This window comes from Ambystoma mexicanum, chromosome 2q, assembly GCF_040938575.1.
Source record: "Ambystoma mexicanum isolate Mex_15411 chromosome 2q, UKY_AmexF1_1, whole genome shotgun sequence".
NCBI classification, from domain to species: Eukaryota; Metazoa; Chordata; class Amphibia; order Caudata; family Ambystomatidae; genus Ambystoma; species Ambystoma mexicanum.
In genome coordinates, this window is record NC_090924.1 from 816219450 (window position 1) to 816245401 (window position 25952).

A 25952-nucleotide genomic window follows, 5' to 3' on the forward strand; every position below is an offset into this window, starting at 1 on the left:
AGTGGAAACACCCTCATATAGCCGCCCCCAGGATCAGGATCAGGTAGAGACACATTTACAGCCGGGGAATCAGTGATGACTCCATTGGATTCATCACATACCCTTGCCCTAATGCTGCTGGTTCTCTCAACTCCTATTGGAAAACAGGAAAGAAAGTCTACACTACTCTGTTCTCTTCCTTTTCTGTGTTCTACTTTAGAACAATAGGGCTGTAAAGTGAAGAACCAACGCATGATTCATGCATTGGTGTCTTTGAGGAGGCTCATCCATGTGAATGGAGCATGATCTATAACCAACCTAAAGTTTCTACCAGTAAGCTAATACTGGAGATGGGTTATTGCCCATTTTATTGCCAATGCCTCCAATTCAATAGTGGCATAGTTATTTTCCTGAGGAAACAACTTCCTACTGTGAGGAACCAGAAGGCGTCTCACCCGCTAGTCCCCAGGGGTCTCCCTCAGGTGGCCACGGCACAGCCGTCTGCTTTGGATCCAGACACTGGGGGTGGACCAGTGTGGAAGGATCCCCTGGGTTAGGGGTGTTCGGGGAGTAGGACACCTGATGGCGAGATGCAGTATCCCCCCCCTGTAACACCTTTACCCCATCCTACCAGGTAGGATGCATTGGAACTTTACCCCCCACTCCCTGCTCCCCTATACAAACACTTTCACACAGAGAGCCTGCTCTGGGAGAAAACAGACTCACACCCGAGCATTACACCTGACATATCCGAATACTATGGTCAGGCAAAGTCAGGCAATTTATGTTAAAAACTCACACCCGACTTCCATTAATCTTCACCACATGGATAAAAGGCAGAGCATGAGAGCACACACTAAGCGAAGCAAAGCACACACGAAGGAACAGCATTTTCCAGGCGGCAGCTGAATGAGGAGAGAAAGGCGGCAAACCGCGAAGTAAAAGCAAGGAGGTATATACCCTTGACCTTTCCGGCGAGAAACCGTTTCTTTCCTGAAACCTTCAGATTAAAAGGCGTAAGGCCTGGAAACCAGACCGAAGAATCCTGCATTGTGTGTCAGATACATGGGGGCCTCCTCCATGACTAGTCGAGTCAGGGAGGAGCAGCAGCTGCCATGATAACATTCTTGGCTCTGGGATCAATGCAGCGCCAGATAAATCAACACAGCTGGTGAATTGGGGAGACCAATGCAAGACCGGTCTGTGTTGAAGTCAGGGTTGCAAGCGGCAACATTGTATGAACAGCACAAGAGCGAAGAATATTAAATCGTGTGATGAAAGACATGAGTAAAGCTCAATTGCTGGTGGATGTTTGAACTTTACTATGACTCAGAGAAGGTACGAGACAAAATAACAGAGTGGTCCAACACAGCGGGTATGCTTAATCGAAGGTCAATGTGCTGTGTTATGTACCCAGTCAAGAAGTGGCAGAACCAAAAGTAATAAAGTGAAACTGAGGGATGGAGTGAATCAAAGTGGTCGTGCTATGGTTTAAGAAAAATCCATCGCGCAGTCGAAGATCTTTGAATTTTGATAACAAAAAGAAAGCAAGATTATAAGTTCCGAGCCCGATTGAGGGAGACCATGGTCTGAGCCCAAGACCAATTGTGAACTTGTACTTAAGGTGGTCTGAGTCTGACTGAGGGAGACCTGTGGTGAACAGTAAACACGAGAACTTGTGAATGTGAAAATCCTGATGAGAAAGGAACTTGTTTGTTACACCAGGCACACTGCAATAAGTGACATTTATTGGGAAAGACTTTGGCGCAGAAGGCCCAGAAGGCCCAGATACCTATGTTTTCAACTGCAGCCAGAGTGTGTGAGAAGCTCAAGTGTGTCACCTTGTCCTGTGCTGAAAAATGTGGGGAAGGGAAGCCAACTGCTCAACTATCCTGACATATTGTTTCTCGAACACTTTTCTTTTGCAAACATCGTTTTCCCAGACCATTTGTATTTAGAAGTAAGGATTGCTAATAGGTTTCTTATTATAGGAACTTTTTATTTGACAGAGACTCCACTACGACTGCGTTATTATTATTTGATGATTGTTACTTGCTCCCATCCTTAGATTTAGGATTAGATAGGCGTTCAACCAACCCAGTGAAGTTCAATAAAAACCCTTGAAATGAATCACTTGTGTCTGTATTCACTGTTTGATACCATGCCTTCCTTTCACTACTAATGTACAGAATAGGGTGTTCAATACCATCATGATCTTGTGAAAGAACTGTCCCTAACCCAATGTGTGCAGCATCAGTCTGTAAACTGAACTCCTTGATGAAATCTGCCACCTTCAACAAAGATTCAATACACAGAATGTACTTGAGTTGTCAAAACACATTTGGTGGTCCTCTGTCCATTTAACTTTTTGGGGAACTGCATTTTTGTGAGGCAATACCTAATAGATGAATAAGTGGGGATAAATCGCCTAAAGTACCGCAATAGGCCCAAAAATGCTTTTTTTTGTTTTCAGTATTGGCGTTTGTGACTTTACATTTTCAGCCTGGGGCTGAACTAATCTATTGCCAACAATAAACCCAAGATATTTGACTGCCGTTTGAGCCAAATTAAATTATTGGGGATTTGCTGCAAGGCCTGCCTTTCTCAGTGCTCTTGTAACTAAATATAGGTGGTGCAAATGTTCTTTCTAGGTCTTAGTGTGGATGATTAGTTCATCTATGTATGCTCCACAGGAAAGGTGTGTAAGGACAGAGTATTCGGCCCATTAATCTCTGGAGGGTGGCCGGAGCCCTGTGTAGTCCAAAAGGTAATACCTTGAACTGAAAGAGTCCAATGGGAGTGGAAAATGCTGGAGCTTGCCAGTATCCCTTCGTCAGATCAATCATGGAGAGAAAAACAGCAATTCCCAATCGATCAATTAGATGGTCAATCCTTGGCATGCGGTATCTGTCAAATTGGGATACCACGTTCACCTTCCTGAAATCGTTGCAGAATCTCCACCATTGATCTTGCTTGGTAATGTGGGGTACATTTACCCACCCTGCAGAATTCCCCTCCATCACCAATCTGCACTTCAGCAGTTACCAGTAAAATGGCCGAGCTGGCACTGTTCATCACCATCGCCTTAAAATGTTACGCTCACCTGGTCTCTGCGGAGGTGTTGGGGCACGGTTGCAGCCCTCACTGAACTTGAATCACCCCCTTCAGGCCTCTCGCTCAGTAGAAAATCTGTGAGCTGTGGTACGCGGTGATACTGCTCCTGCATGGAGATAAGAGTGTGTGAGTGTGCCAATCTGTGATTGGTGTACCTCTCTAACCCTTTACCCCAAAGTACAGTTTCTGTGAGCATATGCCAGCCCATAAAGCTCACCTGTGAATTATGTAAGATAAGCTCTCTGTCCTGCTACTTCTGGCAGGGGCGCGTCGAATGGGATCTAGTTCCTTCACTGATCCCTGATAAGGATTAGTACAGTCCAGCTGCAACTATGCTTCTCCTCATGATGGGCAAGTCTTTCTTGAGCTCTTGTGATGCTGTTCGTTCTGTTTAATGTCTTTATATGTTGCTCCTATTTATGCCCACAATAATGTCTCTCTTCTGTTTTCTTACCTTAGATGGAAACGCGGCCTCAAAGCAGCTGTGAGACGCGAGACGCAGCCGGATGGAAGATGGATGCTATCGCAATGTTCAACAGCAGGTAAGTGATGGTTTATGGAAAGCGCAAAGTATGGCAAAGCGCAACCTTAAACTGACTGTTTTTTCAATGTCTAACCTTGTCTTCCGTTTTTCCTTGCAGGCGCTGCTGTCGACGATGGAGCGTGTCGTGCTGCGGTGCCAAGATGAAGATTTTGGCGTTCCGGAAAGTGTAAACATGAATACTTGATTCGCCGAAGAGATGTACAGGTAAGAACAGCTTCCCCCAGTTGGTAAGTATGCTGGCAGGAAGCAGGATGTCCAGGAAGCAGCGCCTTCAAAGGTAAGTCTGACCTCAGGCGACGATGAGCGTTACGCTGCTTGCAAGTGCAAATAATGCGAAACGTCTGTCTTGAGGATCGGGCAGCTTATATAGCTGAGATCATGGGTACGCCCATTAGGGCCGGCTTACCAGCCACACCCTGACACGCCTAGAGAGTGAGCACATGCGAAGGCAATCCATTAGCAGCCGCAACCAAGAATACACTTGGGGCTGCTTAATGGATGGAATGTTCAAGGTTAATGCATCTGAAGTCCATAATAAAAGCTTTTTGGTGTTAAATGGATGTTCTTGTTTACTTTTGTTCATGAGCCTGGTGCTAAAGGCGCCAGGATAGTTTCCATCCAGTTCTCCTGTGCATGCGACCCCTGCATGCATGTGCCCCGGACTTCATGACCATGACATAAAACTGCGTTTTGCAGTCACCAAAATAAGGGCTGTGCTGTCTTTGCCAAGCACCTATGGGGCAAGATGAAACAGGGAACACACTGAGAAAGGCTGCCAGTGTGTTTCCTTATGCTCACCAAAGAAGAGAATTGAAAAGCAGTGCTGCTTTGCTGCTAGCTCAGAATTTCCCACTGAAAAAAGAAATATTTTACATTTAAAATGATGCCGCCCCGATTCTCTTTTTCATCTGTTCAACAATACACAGTCCTGAGCCAGTGAGACCCAGATATGCCCAGCCATATTCAGGTTGTGCCCCAGCTAAAGATAGCATTTCTCATTGAATGACAGGCTGTGTCAAGAAATATTTGTGAAATCACGAACAACTTTACTCCCAGCCGTACCGAAAAATGATTTACTATTGCTACACAATATCCCAGATAAACTCTTCAAAAGAAACCCCATCTCTCTGTTCATTTGGCAGTTTCAAGGGATCTTTATTTTGACAGATGCTTGTGCATTGGAAACATGACTGGGGCTTTGCAAAGATTCAGAAACTGGATGTAAGAAGGCCGCATTTGAAAGTGACATCCCAGCAGAATTAACCATGTGTAAAAATGGTTGCTTTTGCAAACAAGAAAAATGTCTGATTAAAATTGTAATGTTGAATAACGCCCTGTCCTTGCCTTTCTTGAAAATATATATGGGATGTTTTATTTCAACAGACTTTCTTCTGATTCTGAAAAAAATAAATATAAAATAAATGCATTTGCTGTACTGGGGAAATAGCAAAACAGGTTTTCCTGCTTGGCTTCAAAGGACATTTGTTTGCAGTGAACAGGGGTTGCCTTCCCCCAAAAGGAACCACCCCCTTGGAAACTCTGAGTGGACCAAGAAGAAGCATATCACACGCTCATCAGACTTTGTGTCTGGGCTTGGGCCTGCTACAATAGATTCCAGGACACTTAGGTGTGAAATTGCAAATAACACCTCCCTTCAACTTCAAATGGGGGGCTTCAAAGCCAACTCCAAAGCAGCCTTGGAAGTTATGCCCTTATTTAGGAGACAATACTGGCCACTTGCCTCAAAAGACTATTTTAATTAATACATTTTAAGACTTATTTCCGCTATTGGACAACACAGTAATTTGAAAGTGTTACAGTTTAAATGCAATTTTTGTGGCTTTAAATTAAGACGTGGTAGCCTTCACTAGCACATTGTGGAAAATTCTATATTCAGAGGAAAGTGTATATGGTGCCACTTTGCCATTTAACATGCCTTATGATAATATGTATGTATGTATGTATACAGTTATAGAATTTTAGGTAAAATATTTCTCACTGAAAATGACAAAAACTTTTTTAGGACGACGAAACAAAGTCCTACAAACTTGGGAGTTGGACTGCCATGCTCTGTGTGAAATATGAAATCTGCCTTTGCAAGTTTCGAAAGTGCCACAACTATAAAAAGGTGCAGGTTTGCGCCATAACTCGTTTTAGCAAAAGTAACAGTGGGATAATCCTATGCATTGTAAAGCAACACATAAATCTGATATCATGCCCCTTAAACCCAACCGGCTGACAGCAAAGCAGTAACAATCACCCCTGACCAATCCAGTTGTTAGAGGTATGCCCAGCCTAAGCCTGCCCCACCATATAATCCAGTGATGTGATCACCTTATAAAAAGAGGGGGGGGTCCTCAGACACAAGGGAGACACTTCTGAATTTTCCAGTGCCTGCGTATCCACACATTTTATATTCATCCTGCAAGATTCCAGACTCAACTGCCAGGAAAGGGATAGTTGATCCAGGCCTTCCTATCCAGGCAGAACCACCCTTCAGAACTAAACCCCATAACAAAATCCCACTAACTCAGGGAGAAGGGGGAAAAGCTGTGGTACCCTTTTGGAGAGTATCCTGTGACCAGACCGGCTTTTTGCCCCACTACCTGCATGCCACTGTGCCATGACCAGACAGGCCCAGGTGGTTTCTACAAGGAAAGCCCAGCGGGGACCAATGACCAGATATTGCCTTGAGTCCAGAAACCTGGTTGTCTGTCCCAAATTCCAAACTCCAGCTCTGATTGTGAGTATCGCCCCATCCCATAACAACACATAGCCTACCCTATCTTGATAACTTGTCTTGGTTCCACCCTCTAAGTAATCCCATCCATACTCTAATAACTTATTTAAGATAGTCTGAATTCTCTGTGCATCCTGTCCTTGATTTTCTAGTGTTAGCGCAATTCACCCACTAATTTCTGTCATTTTTAAGTCCTTAGTCATATTTGGAGTAAATTAATTAATTTCCTCATAAAGCGACACGTGACGTGAAGGGGTTAAAACAGCCGCTTATGGGCAGTGTTATCTTCTTGATAATGTAGTTACAAAGATATAGTTGAAGTAGCACTCGTCACTTCTCTTTCCAAACCGATTTTCTCTGCTTTTATTTTCCCAAAACGGAATCTTTCACATTGAAAATCTCATCCAGTTATTGAGCTAGAGTCACTCTTTCACTCCTATATTATCCCTGTGATGAGCATCTACCACCCAGACTTATAGTTGGTAGCGTGCTTACATCGCTGATACTGTTAGAAATCCTATTTACCCCATTTATTTAACCGCACATATACATTAATTATTTAGCAATTATGAGTGTCATTAATGCAATTGCAAAGGTTTTCAAAGCAGATTTGGCACCCATTTCGTGAGGGAAGGTCGAATTGTAATTCTGTCTGCCTAGCATCCCTGACTCCTTGCTGCTCCTTTCTATCCTCTCAGTGAAATTTCTCCTATTCATCTGTGCTTTGGATATGTTCTAGTAGAAGGTCAACCAAGTGTATTTCATCGGTTACATTGTAAGTATCACCCTATTGGTGATTGCTGCCCAATACTAAAATTGTATGTTTTTCTTTGAATTTAAAATAAATATTATATTACCACCCAGAGGCCTGGTTCATGGTCCATTGTGACTTGGGGTATTTGTAAAAGGGGGTGTGAAATGGGTTGAGCGCCAGCTCAGTCCGAATTCTAGCAAATAAAGAAAAAGTATTCTAATTAAGCAGTACATCCTAGGCCAGAGGTCTTCAAACTGTGGAGAGCGCAGCATGAAATGTAAAAAAACTTTTTTTTAGATTGGTGGAAATGGGCAGAGGCGGCTCACATGGTTGGAGTGGACCATAATATTGTATCAGGCACCAATTAAAAAGTGCCCCGCAATTGCAAATGGATATTCATTCCTTTAGTCACAGGCTGTTTGAATAGTACCCATGGGGGTATTTTCTGTTACAATGTAAGCAAATTGTGATATTTAAAGAATATTCATTTAGCAACAATAGTCAAAACTACTAGCTGCATAGCCTGGCAGCTCACCCATAACGGGCGAAGGGGCATCCACCCAGTGGCCCCCTCACCCATTATGGAGGAGCCAGTCCAGCTGCTTTTTTCCAGCTGAGGGAATGCTCCTGGGCTGGCTGAGTTGTCAAAGGGAAAAACTGTTTCCCTTTGACAGTTCAGTTCCCCAGCTGCACATACTCACAGAGCCATGCAAGACTGGGGGTGTTTTGCTTCGCCAGCCTTGCATAGCTCATTGGACATGCTGGCTGGGGAACTGCATGTCTGTATGTGCGAGAAGGAGCTCCTGCGCCTGGTGATGTGTATGGTGATGGGTGCTTGCATGAATGATAGAGTGAGTGTGAGTGAGAGTGTGTGTGAGAGTGTGTGTGAGAGTGTGTGTGAGAGTGTGTGTGAGAGTGTGTGTGAGAGTGTGTGCGAGAGTGTGTGCGAGAGTGTGCAAGAGTGTGCAAGAGTGTGTGCGAGAGTGTGCAAGAGTGTGCAAGAGTGTGCGAGAGTGTGCAAGTGTTTTAGTCCGTTGAGCTGATTTTGGTGAGTGGTGGTAGAGGAGGAAGGAGGGTTGTACTCCCAGAACCCCCTTGATTGGTTGGGGCTCCCTCACTGCGCTCGGCCACTATGGCATTTTGAGGGGGAATTATTTATGCCCCTCAATTAAAAAAATGCCCTCGTACTGTGTTGGGAACAGGGTGGGGGACCCCAGGGACTGTGGTGGGAGCACTGGGATAGTGGGGGGAGCAGGGTGAGGGGAGCCTGGGGTCTGTGGTGGGGTGGGGAGAGCCCAGGGACTGGGTAGGAGTGGGATGAGGGAGCCCAGCGACTGTAATGCGAGAGGATGGAGGGGCCCAGGGACTTGGGTGCGGTGATGGTGTGCAATAGTTCATAGCCATTTCTTTCTATATATTGTCAATTTGCCATTTTGGGGGGGGCGGTCTGCCCAAATTGTGCTCAGCGGAGGGGGGGCAGGCCAAAGAAGTTTGAAGACCACTGTCCTAGGCAAAGGGCAAGAGTCCTGGTCTGGTGTGCGACACCCGATTAGTATCCTTAACAGTAACAAGTACTATCAGGGAGGACAAAGGGCTCAAAGGTTTCGATGATATTGACTCTGAGCATGTTTTCCACTTCCTCTATGATAATATCCTTTCTAGACTCGGGTAGCTGGTAATGTTTTAAATGGACCACTTTTCCTGGGGGCTTGCAAGTGTAATGTAACACCCCCTTCACTCGCCCTGGTTCAGTTCTAAAGACATCAGGGATCTGTTCTAGGAGGCCCAATAAGTCTTCCTTTCAGTTTTGAGGCAGATCAGATGGAATCAAATAGTTATTATTTGATTCATCAGAGAGTAGTCTAGTCAATACTACAGTGGTATTTTCAACAGGATTCTCCCTCCATTCCTTTAGGCGATTTATATGATAAATGTGGGTTTTAATCTTTCGGTTTGGTTATGATACTCGATAACCATATGGTCCGGTTTGTTCTATTACTTTGTATGGACCATGCCATTTGGACAACATTTTGGTTTCAGAGGAAGGGAAGAGAACAACGACCGTCTGCCCAATGTAAACGCATCTGAGAAAAGCTTCCCCATCATGGTAACTTTTCTGGTGTTCTTGGGCCTTAATCATATGGGTTTGAACTATCGTCTTAACTGTAGCCATGTGTTACTTCAATCATTGAACTGTTTGGGAAAGGGGCAAAACAGCTTTTCCGCGCTCTTCCAAGGTTTCCCGCAACATATCAAGGACATCCTGCGGCTTCCTGCCATATAGCAGTTCAAAAATAAAATCCTATTGAGTATGTGGGGTCTTCCAGACAGCAAAAAGGGCCCAAGGTGTCATGATATCCCAGATTTGACGTCAGTGTCCACTCGTTTTTTCAGAAAATGTTTTAGGTTTTTATTAAACCGTTCCACTAATCAGTCAGTCTGTGGGTTGTACATGGAAGTTCTCAATGTTTTAAAATGTAGAATTTCCTTTATTTTTAACATCAATTTGCTCATAAATGTTGTCGCCTGGTATGTTAGGATCTCCTTTGGGAAACCAACCCGTGAAAAGTATGAAATCAACTGTTTAAGAATTTGTTGGGTTGTATTATTGCGTAAAACAAATGTCTCAGGATAGCGAGTTGCATAATCCCCTATTACCAAAATATATTGGTTCCAAGTTTAGATGGTTGAAGGGGCCCAACTATGTCCATACCTATGTACCTATACGTGAAAAGGGTGCATCAATAATTGGCAACGGTTGTAGTGGACCTGGAGGCGGCATCTGGAAACTGGTCTTTTGGCATAAGGTGCAAGTGAGCACAACATTTTCTCATCAGCATGTGCTTGAGCTTTAGTCGTTCCTAGAGGACTGCCTGTCAGATAGGAGTGTGCAATCTCTAAGACTTTTGGGCACCAATATTTGTGATCTAGGGGTACCATCAGGACCAATGTCTCCTCTATTTAGTAACCCAGTTTCAGAGAAAACAAAATTGACCTCCTTTCTCTCTGCTCCCCTCTTTAGTTAAGACCTGAAGGAAGGGTACTGTCAGTAAGGGATCATTCCTTTGGGCAAATGCCAAATCAGGGATAATTATGGTTTCTTCCCCAAGGGCTTTTGATGGAACTGCCTTGGATGTAGAGGGGAAGTTTATATCTGCCTCTCCAAAGCATTTACTTCCTCTCAGAGTTCTCAATTATCTTGGGTTTAGGAAAGAGCTCTCTCCAGGATCGCCTGGGCTATCCTCTCACCTGACTTAACTTGATATGCCTCTTTCCCACTATTTTGTACCGCATTTTTTAAGTTGCCTCTATAATCAGGGTCTACAACGCCTGCTAGGATGGCTAAACCATATCACCTGGCCAATCCCGACAGAGAGGGGAGTCTAACATAAGTTGCTGGGTGGGTTTATGAGGACCAAATCGGTAGTTATTAAAGCAGTGTCTGGGTTTTATCAATTCTCCCCTGCTACTAGACAAATCAAACCCAAGGGAATGTTCTGTAGTTATTGATGGATCAGAATCTCTGTTGCTGAGTTTCTCAAACCTAAAGGTTCCCCAATTTGTGTCAACTGAGCCCGAACCCAATCCTGGCATAATATGTGATGAGTCAGAATCTAAAGCATTGCTTATGGGTGGAATTCATTTATGGCTAGGATGTAAGGAGGATCTTGCAGCAAAAACACTAGAAGCTTCTCTAAATAACCTTGGCTTACACAGCAGGTTATGGTACCTACGCCTGCTAAAGGTCATAGATTGGACTGGGTGGCAATCCACAACATTATGACCAAACATGTGATAGTAAGCCCTTGCCCCTGGTCAGATCATTCTTTTGTTCAGTTCAATATCAAATGTGAACAAACAATAACGTTTAAAGAGACAAAATAAATCCTAGTAAACTCGAGGAATATAAAGAAACTCACTCCGGCATCAATGGAGGGTTGGCTATCATCGTTGGAGACAATTGTGAAGATGTATGAGGGAGATGACATTACAAAAGTTCTCGCACCTCTTAAGTCGAGATTTGTGTTAATAAGAAATAAAACAAATGACAGGATCTTCAAAAACTGACAGGGATACAAAATAAACATTTTTATAAATGGAAATCCCCCAAGGATAAAAAATTACAAGGAAGCTTACAATTTGGCTTCTAATATGTTCAAACAAGAAGTTATCAAAGGGGAAAAAATTATGCTTAATACTAGAATTCAGAACAGCCAGTATGACTCAAGAGAATTACTTAAAACTGGAAGACCCCTGTCCGAATAAACAGGATAGACCTATGAAAGATACAGCATGTAGTGGACTAATTCAAGCAGCCATGGTGGGTAAACTTGAGAGGATTAAGCAAAACAGATGATATGAAATAAATTCTGGGCATACTTAAGCCAAGGTCAGATAGATTGGTGCAGAAATGCCCAGACACCCTGTTCAACTTTCGGCATGCTACTGAAGTTGATCTGTTAGATATCATTGATAAGGTGAAACTGACAAATTGTAAAGGAGACACATGTCCTGCAGGTATCATTAAAGCATGTTCTCCGATGCTGATAGGACCTTTGGTGAAATTTGACAACACTTAATTTCAGGAATGTCATGTGTCAGACGATATAAAGATTGCATGGATCACGCCTTTGCTGAAAAAATCCGGCTCCATCCTCTGGATCCATCTAGTTATAGGCCCATCACAAACACCCCTTTTTATGAAGAATTTTAGACTGTTGCATCCAGGCAGTTTTTAGAATATTTTAACTGTCATAATGTTTTAAATAAGAGCCAGTAAGGTTTCAGATATGGACACAGTACAGAAACAGCCTTGTTGGACTTGAAGTCAAGACACCTTGAGGGTATGAATAAAGGACAGACAGCACTGCTGATGCTATTGGAGTTATCCACGTCTTTCGACCTGGTGGATCACTCTTTGCTCATCACCAGGTTGAAAGAAGTAGCAGATTTCTCAGATGAGGCAGCTTAGTGGATTCAGTCATTTTTAGGAAATAGATCGAGTAGGGTTTGCAGCGAATTGGCCGAGGCTGAACCCCGTGAGCTGCTGCAGTTTGGAGAGCCTAAGGGAGCTTGCCTGTCTCTATTTCTTTTTAAAATGTTTACAGTTCCCCTTTTGAATCTGTTGGATGCGAACAGTAACAGGTTTACAAACTATGCCAAAAACACCCAGTGTGACATCCGCTTATGGGCTTGTACGATGAGCATTTGAAAAAGGTGAATGAGGTATGTGATGTTATTCCAGTATGGATGTTGGAAAATGGTCTTGCTTTAAATAAAGAAAAAAACTAGCAGATGGTGGTGGAAAACCCAATAAAATTACACAGCTGAGGGTAAAATTTAGGACCTTTGAGGAGGCGGGTGGTGTACTAGCAACAACATAGAAAGTGAAAACACTGGGAGTTCATTTAGATCAGTTCTTGACTATGAAACCCCAAGTAAATGGTTTAGTCTCTGGTGCTGCATACTATATTAAGTGTGTCCTTTCATCTCAAAGAATAATTGTGAGACAATAGCAAGAGCAATCATTGGCTCCAAATTAGACTATTGTTGCAGTTTGCTAGTGGGAATAAGTAAATCAGAATGTGCTAGACTTCAAATAATACAAAACAGTGCTGTTAGAACTATAGCTGGCCTTCAACAATGTGATCATGTTTCAAAGGCGAGGCAGGACTTATATTGGCTTCCTATTGAAGCTAGGATTGAGTTTCGTCTGTTGGTGATTACTCACAAATGATGTGCGGGCGCGAGTCCTGCCTATCTGTATGAAGTCATTAAAAAGAAATCTAACCCCACAGCACTGAGATCTAATAATACCCATCAGCTGACTGAGTCTAGATGTTCACTTACAAAGGTGGGAAAAAAGCACATTTTTTTGCGGCTGCTCCAAAAGCCTGGAATTCAATACAACAGGATTTCAGAACTTATTCAGAAGGACATTGAAAACATTGCTGTTTAGATAGACCCTTCGAGATTCCAACCTTCCTTGCCCAGATTCTGGAGTGTTTTTTCTCCTTTAGGACTCAGTTTTTTCTATGTATGTTTGTGTTGCACCCATAAGCCTCCAGGTCCTCGGTGCACAGTAAAATTTGTCAAAGTAAAGAAATTAAAGTCGGACAAGTTGGGAATAGGCCTCTGACCCTGCTCCAAGAGAAACTTCTCTACCTAAAGCAAAAACTACGGAACGGTCTGTGTAAGGATGTCAAAACAAAACTGTCCTGTGTCAAAACGTTCTATTTTGACCCTCACACTATAAACTAGCCTGAAAGAAGAAAAGGGAAATGTCTTTAACCTTGGAAGGTTCACAAAAAGTGTTCATAAAGAATAAAGGATTCCGACAAAAAGTTCTTCAGAGAATAAGGTTCTTGTTTCCAGACAAAACTCCCTTTCCCCTGGGTCCTGCCTTGCTCCTTGAGGCTTTTTCCACTCAATAGTTCTTTGGGCCTCACTAGGCCAACTACCATACATGTATGGTAGTTGGCCTAGTGAGGCCCAAAGAACTATTGTGTAGTCGTTAGGTTTCACAATATTGGTCTCTTCTTTCTTGTTTAACACAATCCTTTCAAATGTCCTGGTTTCCTCTCCTGCCAGAACATCTGTTTTCACACACTTGAATGGTCTGATTTACTCTCCTGCCAGGACTTCTGTTTTCACACACTGGAGCTATTGCCCGCTCCCACATGTCCTTAAATACAAGGTTGGATAACATACCACTGGGATAGGTTATCCTTTCACTGTTCTTCAAATGTTTGCTCTTTGCACATCCGCGCATTAGAAGAGGGTTTAGTTGCAATTTAAATTCTTCCTTGTCAATATGTTCAAACATTTCTTTACATGGTTTCTCATGTATTTGCTCTCGGTGTGCTCGCCGATATGCCCCGGTGTCTTCACTGGTGTTGATTCACTCTCACACGGTCTGCTAACAAAGGACTCCATACTGCTTTCTCCTTGTGGCCGCCTTCTATTTGTTCGCTGGACACGACTGACTGCAGCCTGGAGCACAGAGGCTGTTGCCAAGGAGGGGGGGGGGGGGGGGGGGGGGAGAAAGAGAAAAGCAGTAGGGGTAGTTTGGGAATTTTTGAGTAGGGGTCATAGTAGTGGCATGGGTAGTAGTGGTTGGGAGTAGATTTAGTAGGTGGTGGGAGTAGCCAGAGCAGGACATTAGTGGTAAGGGGAGTTAGTAGTAGAGGGTGAGCAAGACACCATATGCTTGAGTATCTATAATAGTGAAAGAGGGGTGCAAAGCACCATATCCCCGAGTAACTGGGAAGGTAGTAGAGCGAGTGGTAGTGGCAGAGTGGGTGCAGTAGTCATGTTAATAGTGGGAGGAACAACACGGAGTGGGAAAATAGGAGTTAGCATTAGAGGAACAGTAGGACGTCAGAGAAGTAGTGTGAGAGGAAGGAGGGAGAAGAAGGAACAGAGGTAAAGGATTAGTTGGAGATATAAGTGGTAGTAAGAACAGGAGTAGGAATGGACGTAAGATCGAAGGGTGGAGGTGGAAAGGCGGAGTGTCAAATTGGAGGGACAGTGACGTGGTGGGAGGAGAACAATTAGAAGGCTCTGTATAGTAAAGGGTCAGGAGTGATAGGCTGTGAAAGGTGTGAGGGTGACGCTGGCTGAAAGATGGCACCATTCCCTATTCCCAGAGAGACAAACCAACGATAGGAGAGGGAAAGTTAGAAGTTCCCTAGGGAGACAGATAGCCAGCATCTTAGGGAAAACAACTATAGTCAAACTTAGAAGAAAAGATGGTGTTACCAAACGATAGTTTATGAACAACCCAGTAAGCACGTATGGGGCTGGTAGTTGGGTCCCAGGCCCAGGGAAGTTGAGAGAGTAAAGGAATGGCCGAATCGCCAAACATTCTTAGACCCCTAGAATCAAAACCAGAAGCAAGCATTCTGACCATTACATTTTTAAATAAACACCCTTGGACTTTCCATAAGGTCAGCATATTTATTTGTGACAGGCTGCCCCGTCGCATAAGCGGTGCAATGCTTTTCTACATCCGTCAACGGCCAGGACTCCCTCAACGGCCCCTGGCGTTCCTGCGGCAGATCTTCCCTCTGCAGCTTCTTTCTCCATCTATGAGTCACTCGGCTTTTCCACGCCCACTCTGGATCTTCGATTCCCCCCTCTTCACAGCAAGGATCGGCTCTTGCTCGCCAGTCGCCACATCAGCTGTCAATGTCTCTTGGTTTGGGCTGCTTAAATTACCCGGCACAGTTGTGTGCCGGAAAAAACTTGATCGCTTGTTGAGCTTGAGATTTCTTTTGCGCCATTCTCTCTTCTTCGTCCCAGTATTTAGATGGTCCAGGGAACTGTAGTCCATGAGTGACAAATGATTTATGGACTTCGAATAAGCATAAAAAGGTTTTGATGGATAAGTGGAGTTGTCAAAAGGGATTCCATCAGGTTGGCAAAGTTGGTTTCTAGATTTTATAAGAGGGGTTTCCCTGTTCTTCATATTAAAAGGAACAGATGCATGACAATATGCCATGAGGGTTTCAGTCATGAGGAGGTTATTTTCAAGGGAAAACAGGGGATACAATGTCTCACATGATGGAGCCATGACATCTAGCCTGACACTGTCTCCTCCCATGTGATCCTCCATATATAGCCGCCACCAGAGTAAGGGTCAGGTAGCGGCTGCTGCCCCCTGGCCACATGGGAGGAGGTTACTGCTGGAGAATCAATGATGACTCCATCGGATTCATCACACAGCATAATGTCAGGTTCTCGTTTCAGAAAGTCCCTTCTTGCTTTTTATGGTCTGTAGCTGGGTCTTCCCCAGCGAACGGCCAGAGTCTCTCTTTTGTGTCTACAAGACATTCTTCATGCTTCCTTGGGGCCACCTCTTTTCAGTACTGTTGATACTTAGAAGAGAAATAGTTAGCATTACTCTTTCCTCTTCTCTGTACTTTTGAGAGATGGCTCATGTTCACCTTGTGTGTTCCTCCTTGTATTGGTACTGTCATGTGTTATACAAGGAAAGGAGGGAAATTGCAATAATAGACAGTAGTCTTCTCAGGTTGGTTCTTGGAAGACTTTGAGGGTTGCATGTTCTCAAAGGTAAGCGGGTTAAGTAAGTTCCGTTACAAAACGGGAGTTCTTTTCCCCATAAGGGGAGTCTCTCCCAGTGAGGTCTCACATTCCACAACTCCTAGGGGAATTGTTGCATAACGGGCTCACCTCCCTAGCCTCACAGGGAAGGGCTCCCCTCTGGGGCAAAGTGACAAGATCCCATGATCACAACTGGTGAAAGGGTTGGGACTGATGCATGTGCTTGATTGTGTCTACAGGAGGGGCTTACGTCAAAAGACCTTAATGTACATTCGATTATTATGCCCTGCTAACCAAGAGTTAAGAGAATGGTGGTTGAAACCTCTATTAGTGGAGACATGTGTTCTGCTTGGAAAAGAGGCTATTTTGTGGGCCCAAGGTTCAACCTGACGCGAAGTAACCTTTGCTGCAACCTGCCTAGGGGTATCAGGCTTGGAGAACAAGGCATAAGATGCAGAAGCTTAGCAGTTAATAGATATTGTGGGAGGGTTCTGGGATTGTGAGCGCTGCAAACATAGGCAACTTTGATAGGTGTTCCCCCAACCTATTCTTATATCTTTAGATAGTATAATTTTTTATAGGTAGGAAACTTGTTTCTAAAATGGACATGTGACTATAGAAGGATGTTGACAGACATCTTTTTTTAAAAAGCTTTCATGCATTATTTATTTGGTATTGAAATATTAAGTTGGAACAGTAAGTTACATTATTATTGCTTGAATGCACTGGTAATAGTTTCAAGTTGCAAGCTATGAGCCAGCAAAAAAAGATGCTTGCCTGCTCAATTCTACACATTGTGAGGGGTCAGTAATGGGAGGCTGACAAATGTTTGAAGATCTTTCAAAATATGGCGTTTTATTTTCAAAGAAACTGGGCCTCATTTAGAGTCTGCCGGTCTGGAAACAACGGTGGCGGTAAACCCGCTGTCACCATTATTTCTGGACCAGAAGACTACGAGTTCTGCAGGCGGGTGGCGTTAATCCCGCCAGATCTGACCTGGCGGGAGTAACGTCACCTGCCTACAGACGTAAATGGAAACACTGGCACTGGTAACTGCGGTGCCGGTGTTTCCACTGTCCCCATTCCCAAGGAGCCCTATAGGACTCCATGGGAATGGGGATTAACCAAATTATGCATCTGGAATTACCGGGTCACTGGGTTTGTCATGCCCCGGTAATTCTGGCAATCATGGAGGCAATAATTCACTACGAGTCTGGCGGCAGCCTGCCGGTTTTTCCGGCACGGCTGCAGACGGATTTGTAATGAGGCCCACTGTATCAAAATGCCTCACTTTCCCTACTCTGTTGAGGAATTCCCTCCCTATTCTAAAAGCTAAGGGAACACACTCTAATTCAGGATAACTGGCCCTCACACTCAACAACAAACACATAAGGCTATTCAACAGAACATCAACAATATGTATTTTTTAAATGACCTTCTGAAGTCCTGTGTGATTTCCCTTCCCCAGGATTTAAGTCACTTCATCACAATGTTGAACCTTGATTAAGAAATGTCTTAACTGTCCTTAAAGATGTAACGTTAAAGCAAATGTTCATCAACAAAAGATTCCAATGGCAACAATTTCCTCCTTTTACCAGAAGTTCCACAAGCAACCAATCTCCTCCTTTTTGGTGAAGTTTTACAGTTTACAATGCAAGCCAAATAGCCCCAATGGGAATACTGGCCACGTTGCTTTGTCAATCCCACAGGAAGATTTTCTGAAGTTCAAAAGAAAATGTAATATCCACACTGTTAATGGTACACAGTTATTGATTAACATTTAGGATTCCTTGAAATATGTTTTCAACAGCCAAAATCGTATATTTGTCAGGATGACTTCTTAATGCTGCTTCTACTTCAACAACTATATTTCTTCTTATTTTACCATGAGAAAAGTCATGTTTGTCCCACAGGAGTTCACCTGGTTGCGACAACTGCAATGTATCATTTAATGACAACCAACTGTACATCAAGAGTTTCAATACTTTGGACTACAGCCATAACTTCAATTACTTTTAGACAGACTTTGGCAATAAAGCTTTGACAATACTTCAACCTCTTTAGGTAGGCTAGACACTCTTCCTTCAAACGGTTTTCTTCAAAGGGGCAGACTCTTAGCCTCTCTTGTCTTTCTGTCAACAATGGTAACCTGTAGTTGCCTTCAAGATTCCCAACTCTCTGGCCTCCACAGTCTTGGGCATTACAGGTTGAGTCTACTTCAAAATTGCTCTTCACAAGCAGGCAATTCCCCTTCCCCACCTTTACCTGCACCTTTCTGCCAGCTTTCAGCCCAACAATTGGTGCCACACTCAGTTGGTGCCACACTCAGTCTCAGATAACAGTTGTATACTTGTTGGTTTATGCCAATTATCTGTTAACAACTTGACAGTATTTCTGGATTGTTTTAAACTCTGAGAACGGTTCAGTTTCACAGTTAATATGGGGTACCTCTTAGCTTTAGGCAACGTCACTTGTATATAAAGTGACGTCTAAGGAGAAAGCAACCAAGAGAGCTTGCAAGCTCATTTAAGCCCGTAGGTTGAGGGGGGCTGGAGGGGTGGTAGAGCGCAAGGGGAATTAGCAGTACATTGTTTTTCAATAGCAATGGGTGGGAAGATAACGAAAGGACATCTGCACGCATTGTCTCCCTACTCAAATGCAGTTTCTTTTCCACTTTTCTTGTATCCCTATACCAAATGTTTATATTTACAGGAAGCTAGCACCATCTATCAGCCAAAACTAAAAACAGGGCTATTCCTACTCCCTTGATATTCACATGGTAATGTCTGGGAGGGTAGCTCAAGAGACATGTGCTCTCCTTGGACACAGGACTATTCTGTGCCTCACGGGTTTGATTCCTTGGCTGGTCCAACGTAGCCCTTCATGCTACCTAGGTTAATAAATGAAGAACCATGAGTTAGTAATAACAGTTACACTAAATATTAGCAGCACAAAGAAGCAAGAGGAATCTAGTACAAGCATGAAGCACTACATAAATTACAAATTGATTATATACCAAGGGTTTGCATCCCCTCGTGTATTAAAACAGTGAATAGTTAACCACTGGCCAGGTCAGGTGGTAACTATACGCAAAATGGGAGCAGCCAAATCAACCTGATGAAATCACTCTGAAGATCCAGAATGGGATCAGGGCCAGGAAGCAGTATGTAAAAACGGATCTAACCAAACTTTCTGGAATGTTGCAAATACAACACTTCCTTTCCAATTTGTACATAATTGTGCAGCTTTTTTTAAATTAGTCATGCTTTCATTTGTACATAATATCAATGATAGTGATGGTGATTAATAATAAAAATTATAGCAAGATATCTTAGGCAGTAGGCATTATTCAGGTTTTCAGATACAAATAAATGCATAAGAGGAGATTTCTTCATATATTCGAAAAAACAGAACCGCTTCACTTACGTGGTTTATGTACAGACTCTTGCGTTTTTCTCTCACTGTGGAAACAGAACATAAAAAGGATAAACTTGTTTTTGTATCAATATTCAACAATGTTAACGCACAATGCAATTTAAACCGGTGCATTTGCCCCACATTATTTTATTTGTAAGGGTGGAATCAAATATTGCATTACACTTGAAAAGCACATGAATGGAAAAGTCAAGGATGGCCCGATTATTTGTATTGTTTCCATCACTCAAAAATGCAGATTGTGTAACACCAAAATACCATGATTTATAACCGGCTTTATTCATACTAAAACATCAGGGAAATCGGTAACAGCAAGAAAAGCAATAGGTTTTGAGCATGTAATTTTCAGGTCCCCCTATTAGTGGTTTCTGAGAGATGCTTTACGGATTTTAACAGCAGTTGTTCGCAGGGAGAAATTGCACCGTGAGCAGACACAGGTTGGCTGACCGAAATACAAAGAGGACAGTAGCAGGCTGAAAGGGTTCCTCTGACAAACTGCACTAATTGCAATGAACGTCATTTAAAAAATACATTGTTTTCGGAGGTGGGAAGTAAATAGAGGAAATGAGATCAAGCAGGGTGAAATGGGAGCTCATCCTGTGATTCCCTCCGGAAATAAATCGTAAAATCTGCCTCTTGCATTATCTTAAAAGCAAATGGGGCAACAGACCACATTGGCGCAGCAATTTCAATATGTGGCAACACAGTTCCTAGGATAAACTGTAACACACAACAGGCAAAACCCATTTCTGGTGTCTGTGTCTTTAGGTTACGTCTCTCTGCCGCGTGTGGTTGACAAAAGGGGAACGTCACGTGCACGCCAGAGCGTTCATGGAGCTTGGACCAGTAACATTGTGTTGTGTCTGCTCTGTTAGCTGGGGTGGCTTAAGGCGTGACACCGGGCCTGGGAGAACCTCAGGCCAAGATACAACATTGGGGAAGAAGAGGAACCCACGGGATCATAGCCGTGGTGAGTTCAAAGCGTGGGAAACGTAATCCCTTTTCAAGCAGGTCAGGGACGGTCTCACTGATTCTGCAGCTCTTGGTTACACTAAAAGAAGCAGCAGAGAGCTCCTCCTTCTGGCACAGACCCAGTGCACCCAAACCGCTATTAAGGCCAGCAAACATGGGTCCTAATGTAAGGGGAGGGATATGGGGAATCCTGAAGATAAAAATGAAAAATAATTCTAACGTTGCCTTTCTAAATCTGGTCAATATGAACATAAGGCAGGAACATTGTGAAAGGGGGTCCTTAATGATTTGGTGCCTGCTCGCTTGTTAACTACATAAATATGTGTCCCTTGACGTGGTCACCTGAACCCACAAGCACTGCAGCAGAGTGGAAAGGCACCAGAAGTCCAGCTATTGTGAGGAGGCTGGTCAAAGAGCAGTATCAGCAACAGCAGCGAACATGGGGGGTCAGCATGGCAAGAGGGACTCTGAAGTGGAGGCAACAGGAGAGATCGACTCAATATGTGTTCTTTCCCCAGAGTACAGCAGGACGGCTCAGTGCACAGGAGCCATCCTTTTGGCTGCACGCCACCTCCCCACCTTCTGACTGTAGACCTGGGCCCAGCCCTCCCCGGAACCTCGGAAACACGAAGTGCCGCATAAGGCACGGGACCCTGTCCAGTCCAGCCCCACCACATGACGGGGGATGGAGCCGAAGGCAGCAGGACCACACTCTGACAGGCGTTGCCAGGAGGAGGGGCATAAAACAGGTCTAATTGAAGACCCTGAAATTGATGAGGCCACCCTTCTCATCTCTCGATTAGACACGAGTAGAGCCTATCGCATTAGGTAGTGAATGCCCTGAGGGAATTAACTAATTGTGCAAACATGCACTCACAGTGCTTTTCTCATCAATAATAAGAGCCCTTAAGGTCCTGAAGAAAGTGGCACCATACATTTTAGCCACTGAACCGGTCGACCAGATACCAGAAGGGATGCTCAACTAATAACTGGTCACCCTCTACCAAGTTATGTGTGTTTTGTTTGTATGTGGTTTTAAATGTAGTATTTTGAGTTACAAAAGCAGGTGCATTTAAGTATAATATTCCTCATGCTTAAACCCTTGATCCTGGTACTCAGTGTCTAATTGTCTGGAATGTTATTGAAGACACATCAGTGTTGTTTCTTTGTGGAGCCCATGGTTTGAGTTAAACATTTGTAGTGTAAATAGGGTCAGCCTCTTTTTCTATCCCCTCACACTAGATAGGCGGTACAACGGCGTAATCTAGGGAAAGAACACCACTGCAGGGACAGTCAGTATGGTTGGAGCACATGATAGTCTATGAACTAGTATCCCTTTTAATTTATCAGAAATCTCTACCTGTACTTTGAGTGTAAAAATGTTCGGGAGTACGTACATGGCTTAAAAATCAGTTTATTGGTCCCCTTATGCGTACCCGAGATCTGCTCAATAACGGAAACTTTACAAAAAAAAAAAATGTTTTACTGGTTTCATATTCAAGAACAAAATCATTGTTAACAAGACAAAAAAGCCTTTAACATTAACTCAATCCTCCAATCATTCCTTGACAATCCAATAAAAAAAGAACAAAAATAAGAAAAAAAAGAAAGACAAATACAATAAAAACCACATAACCTTCCCAAATCCAACATATAAAACTCACATCCGATTTCTCCCAAAGCAATTCATTATTTCAATTTCACAGTCATCTTACTAAATAATCAATATTTAATAATAAATAATCAATCACCTAAAATTCTCTTTTCCCTCCTCCATTTCCCTACTTAATACAAAGTCCAGCATTTTCATTACTGCAATTACCAGACCAGTTTGCTCGCCCATCAATACCCATTTCCACCAGTCTAAGGGACTTGGGGTTTCTCCCACCTTCTTATATCCCTCTAAAAAGAAGTTTCTCACTTAATGATTCACAGGCCATTATCAAATGCATTGGAGATTCCAACTAATCCACAACCTTGCAGAATCGACATTGCGGGTTTGCTACCCCTGGCATTTTCTGAATCCACTGGACCTCTCTAGTATCCAAGATATTTAAACGACACCTAACCAACATATCTCTCAATCTTGGTGAGGGACATTTTTGCAAATAACGGGGGAGCATATTGAGCCCTTTTCCATCTTCAATTCTCATACGTCTCAGCTTGTCTTTCTCACACCGCTCTCTACTATCCATCCAATCCCATGCTTGTAGCTTCTTTTTTTACCTTTGTTGGATTGCCCATCAATTCACCCACCTCAATCTCTCTCCCCTTCAAGATTTTCTCCACTTTCAGTTTACATACGGATACTGCAGCAATGTCTTCCAAAGTGAGGACCCGCTTGTCTAGAGTGAGTGAGGGAGAAAGACAAAAGAAGAGACCATGCCAACCCATATTGCAGAGTCAATGGGAGGAACACCGTAATACGGACAGGAATGTCCGCAAATGAACACAGAGCAAGTTGGAAAGCCTGATGCAAAGGGCAAGAAAACAAATTGGAGAAATAAGCCTAAATAATTCTGACCCAGCCAAGCTCGAGTGCAGCATTCACCAGCTGTGTGCACAGAACTATGCATGTTGGGAAAGTGAGACCCAAAGAATTAAAAACCGTGAAATCATGTAGAAACACTAGATATGAAGGAAGTAAAGCAGAGTAGCAGGATCCAGGAAGCCTGATGCACCTTGACCAACCCCCAGTGTATTAAAAGAAGAAAACAGAGTGGGAGAGAGCGAGTGAAATAACAGAAAAGAGAGAGAAAGCTACACAAACCCAAAAGTCTCCCGGGTGTCAAGGAACTAAGCTGAGCAACTGGACTGAGGAATTCTAAGCACCTTAAGTGAACCATAACACGTTGGTAGGCGCTAAGCTGTGTATTCAAAATGTTCTTGCTAGAACTGTTCATTTTAAGTACTATCAAACATTTGGCTGGTCATAAGTTGCATGCTGGGAAGGGGAGTAAATACCATTTGCAACTGATATTTAGCAAGACAACTGCCTGCTATGAAACAAGTTAAAAAAGCTGGCAGTAGGTTAGATGCCCGCTGTTCTTTGCTTGGATGTCATGGAATAGTGCTTGTTGGGAAAGAGCCCCAAAGTCTAAAATCTGTCTTATCAAAGTTTAATGCTGTGTAGAAGTCCCAAAGACTAAGAACTCTTTTCTAACACAGTTTCATGCTGGGAAAGAGGTACACAATCCATAATCATAATTTTGTCAAACAAAGCTACAATCTGGGAAGCAAAATCTCATTCCGTTATTTAAGGTCCTCTTATATCGTTAGATTTCACTCTCAAACCCACAGCCTACCTAACATGCAAAATGGAGTGCTGGAAAGAGGAATATAATGTCCCTTTTTCATCGTTCAACTATTCGGCCGTCTTTGTTAATTGTTGGAGAATGCATTTTATACATCAGACTGGCTCATCACGACAGTGACGGCAAATGACAAGATAGACATAAAACGTAGGATTAAGCTGTTTCATCAGAGAACATTTACTTTCTGTGGCAAAATAATAAATGGGGTAGGAATAAGAACAATTAAAGCGCCCAACTGGTTATTTTCTTAGACCAGGGAAGTGCTGCAGAACATCTATCCAAAGAGGTTTTCTCGAGAAGTGAAGTGTTCAAACAAACTATTCTGGCTCTACGCTGGGTCTCCCAGTTTCTGGGTTGGTGCGGGGGGGGAGGGGGTGCACTCGACCCCTGGCATAAAGCAGCACTTTCTCCTTAGAGATGGAGCTTCTTGGGCCTGCTTTTCCGATCCACACTATGGGCCCGTTTCATAAAACATTTTCCTATGGGATTGCGCCATTTTAAAATACTTCCATGAATCAGGACCTATATCTGGGGCTAAGTCCCCTTATTTGCCTCTGAAAACGCCCATACGCTCCCTGTCCCTGTTCCTCCTCCTACCTCCAACCTGCATAGGGACAATCAGGCCTGCCCGGAATCTTTCTGCTCTTTTATCTTCCACTTCACTTGGCTCTTCCTCCAACTGGTGTCCCTTTAAATTCCTCCTTATTCTCCTGAACTGACCTCTGTTATTCCCTGAATAACTCCTTGTCGCCTCCATTCATTTCCGGGTATTCTTCTGCCTCATACTCTGCATCAACCTCCTCCATCTGTCACTCTATCACCTCCAGCCTCCTCTGCAAACTTATTTCCCATGCCTTTGGGCTACCTCACCTCCAACCCAACACCACTTGATAATCTCCACCCTGCAGTTGAGCTTCACCAATGTCCTTTTGATGCATTTCGCAAACCTCCACATCACTATTACCAACCACCTTCACAACCCCCTGATATTCTTCACACCTTTGGGCACTATGGGCTCTATTCCCCAAATTGCTATTCCCTCTCCCTCCTTATTCACACCTCTAGACCCCTACTTCAGTCCTCTGAACACAACCCTTGTTCTTACTACTTTCACCCTCTACTTCGCCCATCTGGGCATTGCTCTTCTCCTGGCTATTTCTAATCTCCCCTTCACGCCTTTAGGTACCACCCTCATACATTTTACTTTCACATTTAAGTATTTCTGGGACTCTGCTAGCTTTTTCACCCCTTTAGGATCCTTCTTAGCCCCTTTAACGCCACACTCTTTCCCTCTACTTTTCAACTCAATTGTCTCTCAATCTCTCCCACCTTCTCCAATGTTTGTGGCAGACACGTCTTTCTAAATAGAGTCTCTGGCCATCTCTCTCGTGCTCATTGCTTCTTGCTCAAGCACTCGTGGCTCCTGGGTCTGGTCTCCTGTATTTCTCTACAGCTCACAGGTTCCAGTATTGGCCAACCTCTTAGATTTTTACAACAGTCTCTTGTATTTTGCCCAATCTCCTTTCTCCACCAACTAAACACCTGTCTGCTCTATGGTCTCAAGTGCCTTCCCAAAAACCTACAGTGCCAGACATAGCTTGTGGGCTTTCATAGGGCTTTGGCCCTGCATGTAGCCTCTCTCAGGTGAAAGGGAAACTGGGTGCAATAAATGGGATGGTAAATGGCTGTTGTGCTCTGAACCTAGGGATGGTTTACTGCCCCGATGTGCAAATTGGGATTGTCTCGGCTCTCCCCTTAGGTAGTCCCCTCTCTTCCAGTCACGCCCTTTCCTTGCCTTCCAGCCTTTTGCTCAGGAAAGCAAATTCTGGTGTTGCTACGGGGAACTGGTTTAAGAATTAGATGGTGGGCTCCACTCCACAGGATGGTTTCCCACTCTGATGTGGGTCTTAGGGCTTTCTAGTCCCTCCTCTTGGGTGATCCTCCCTCTGGTTGGACTCACTTAACCTACCATTTCATAACAGTATGAGAGTGGCAGGTGGCTGGCTGTCGAGATTCCCGTCCTGATTCAGGTCC

The 25952-nt window shown here is 43.7% G+C and overlaps 1 protein-coding gene across 1 annotated transcript in view; it reads right to left on the minus strand.

The window, feature by feature from the left end:
• Nucleotides 1-25952, minus strand: part of CCNY (cyclin Y) — a 1206874-nt gene that overhangs the window by 710961 nt on the left and 469961 nt on the right. Inside the window, exon 3 of the mRNA XM_069648029.1 lies at nt 19624-19658. Coding sequence (XP_069504130.1) covers nt 19624-19658 — 35 coding nt within the window. The remainder of the gene's footprint in view (nt 1-19623; nt 19659-25952) is intronic.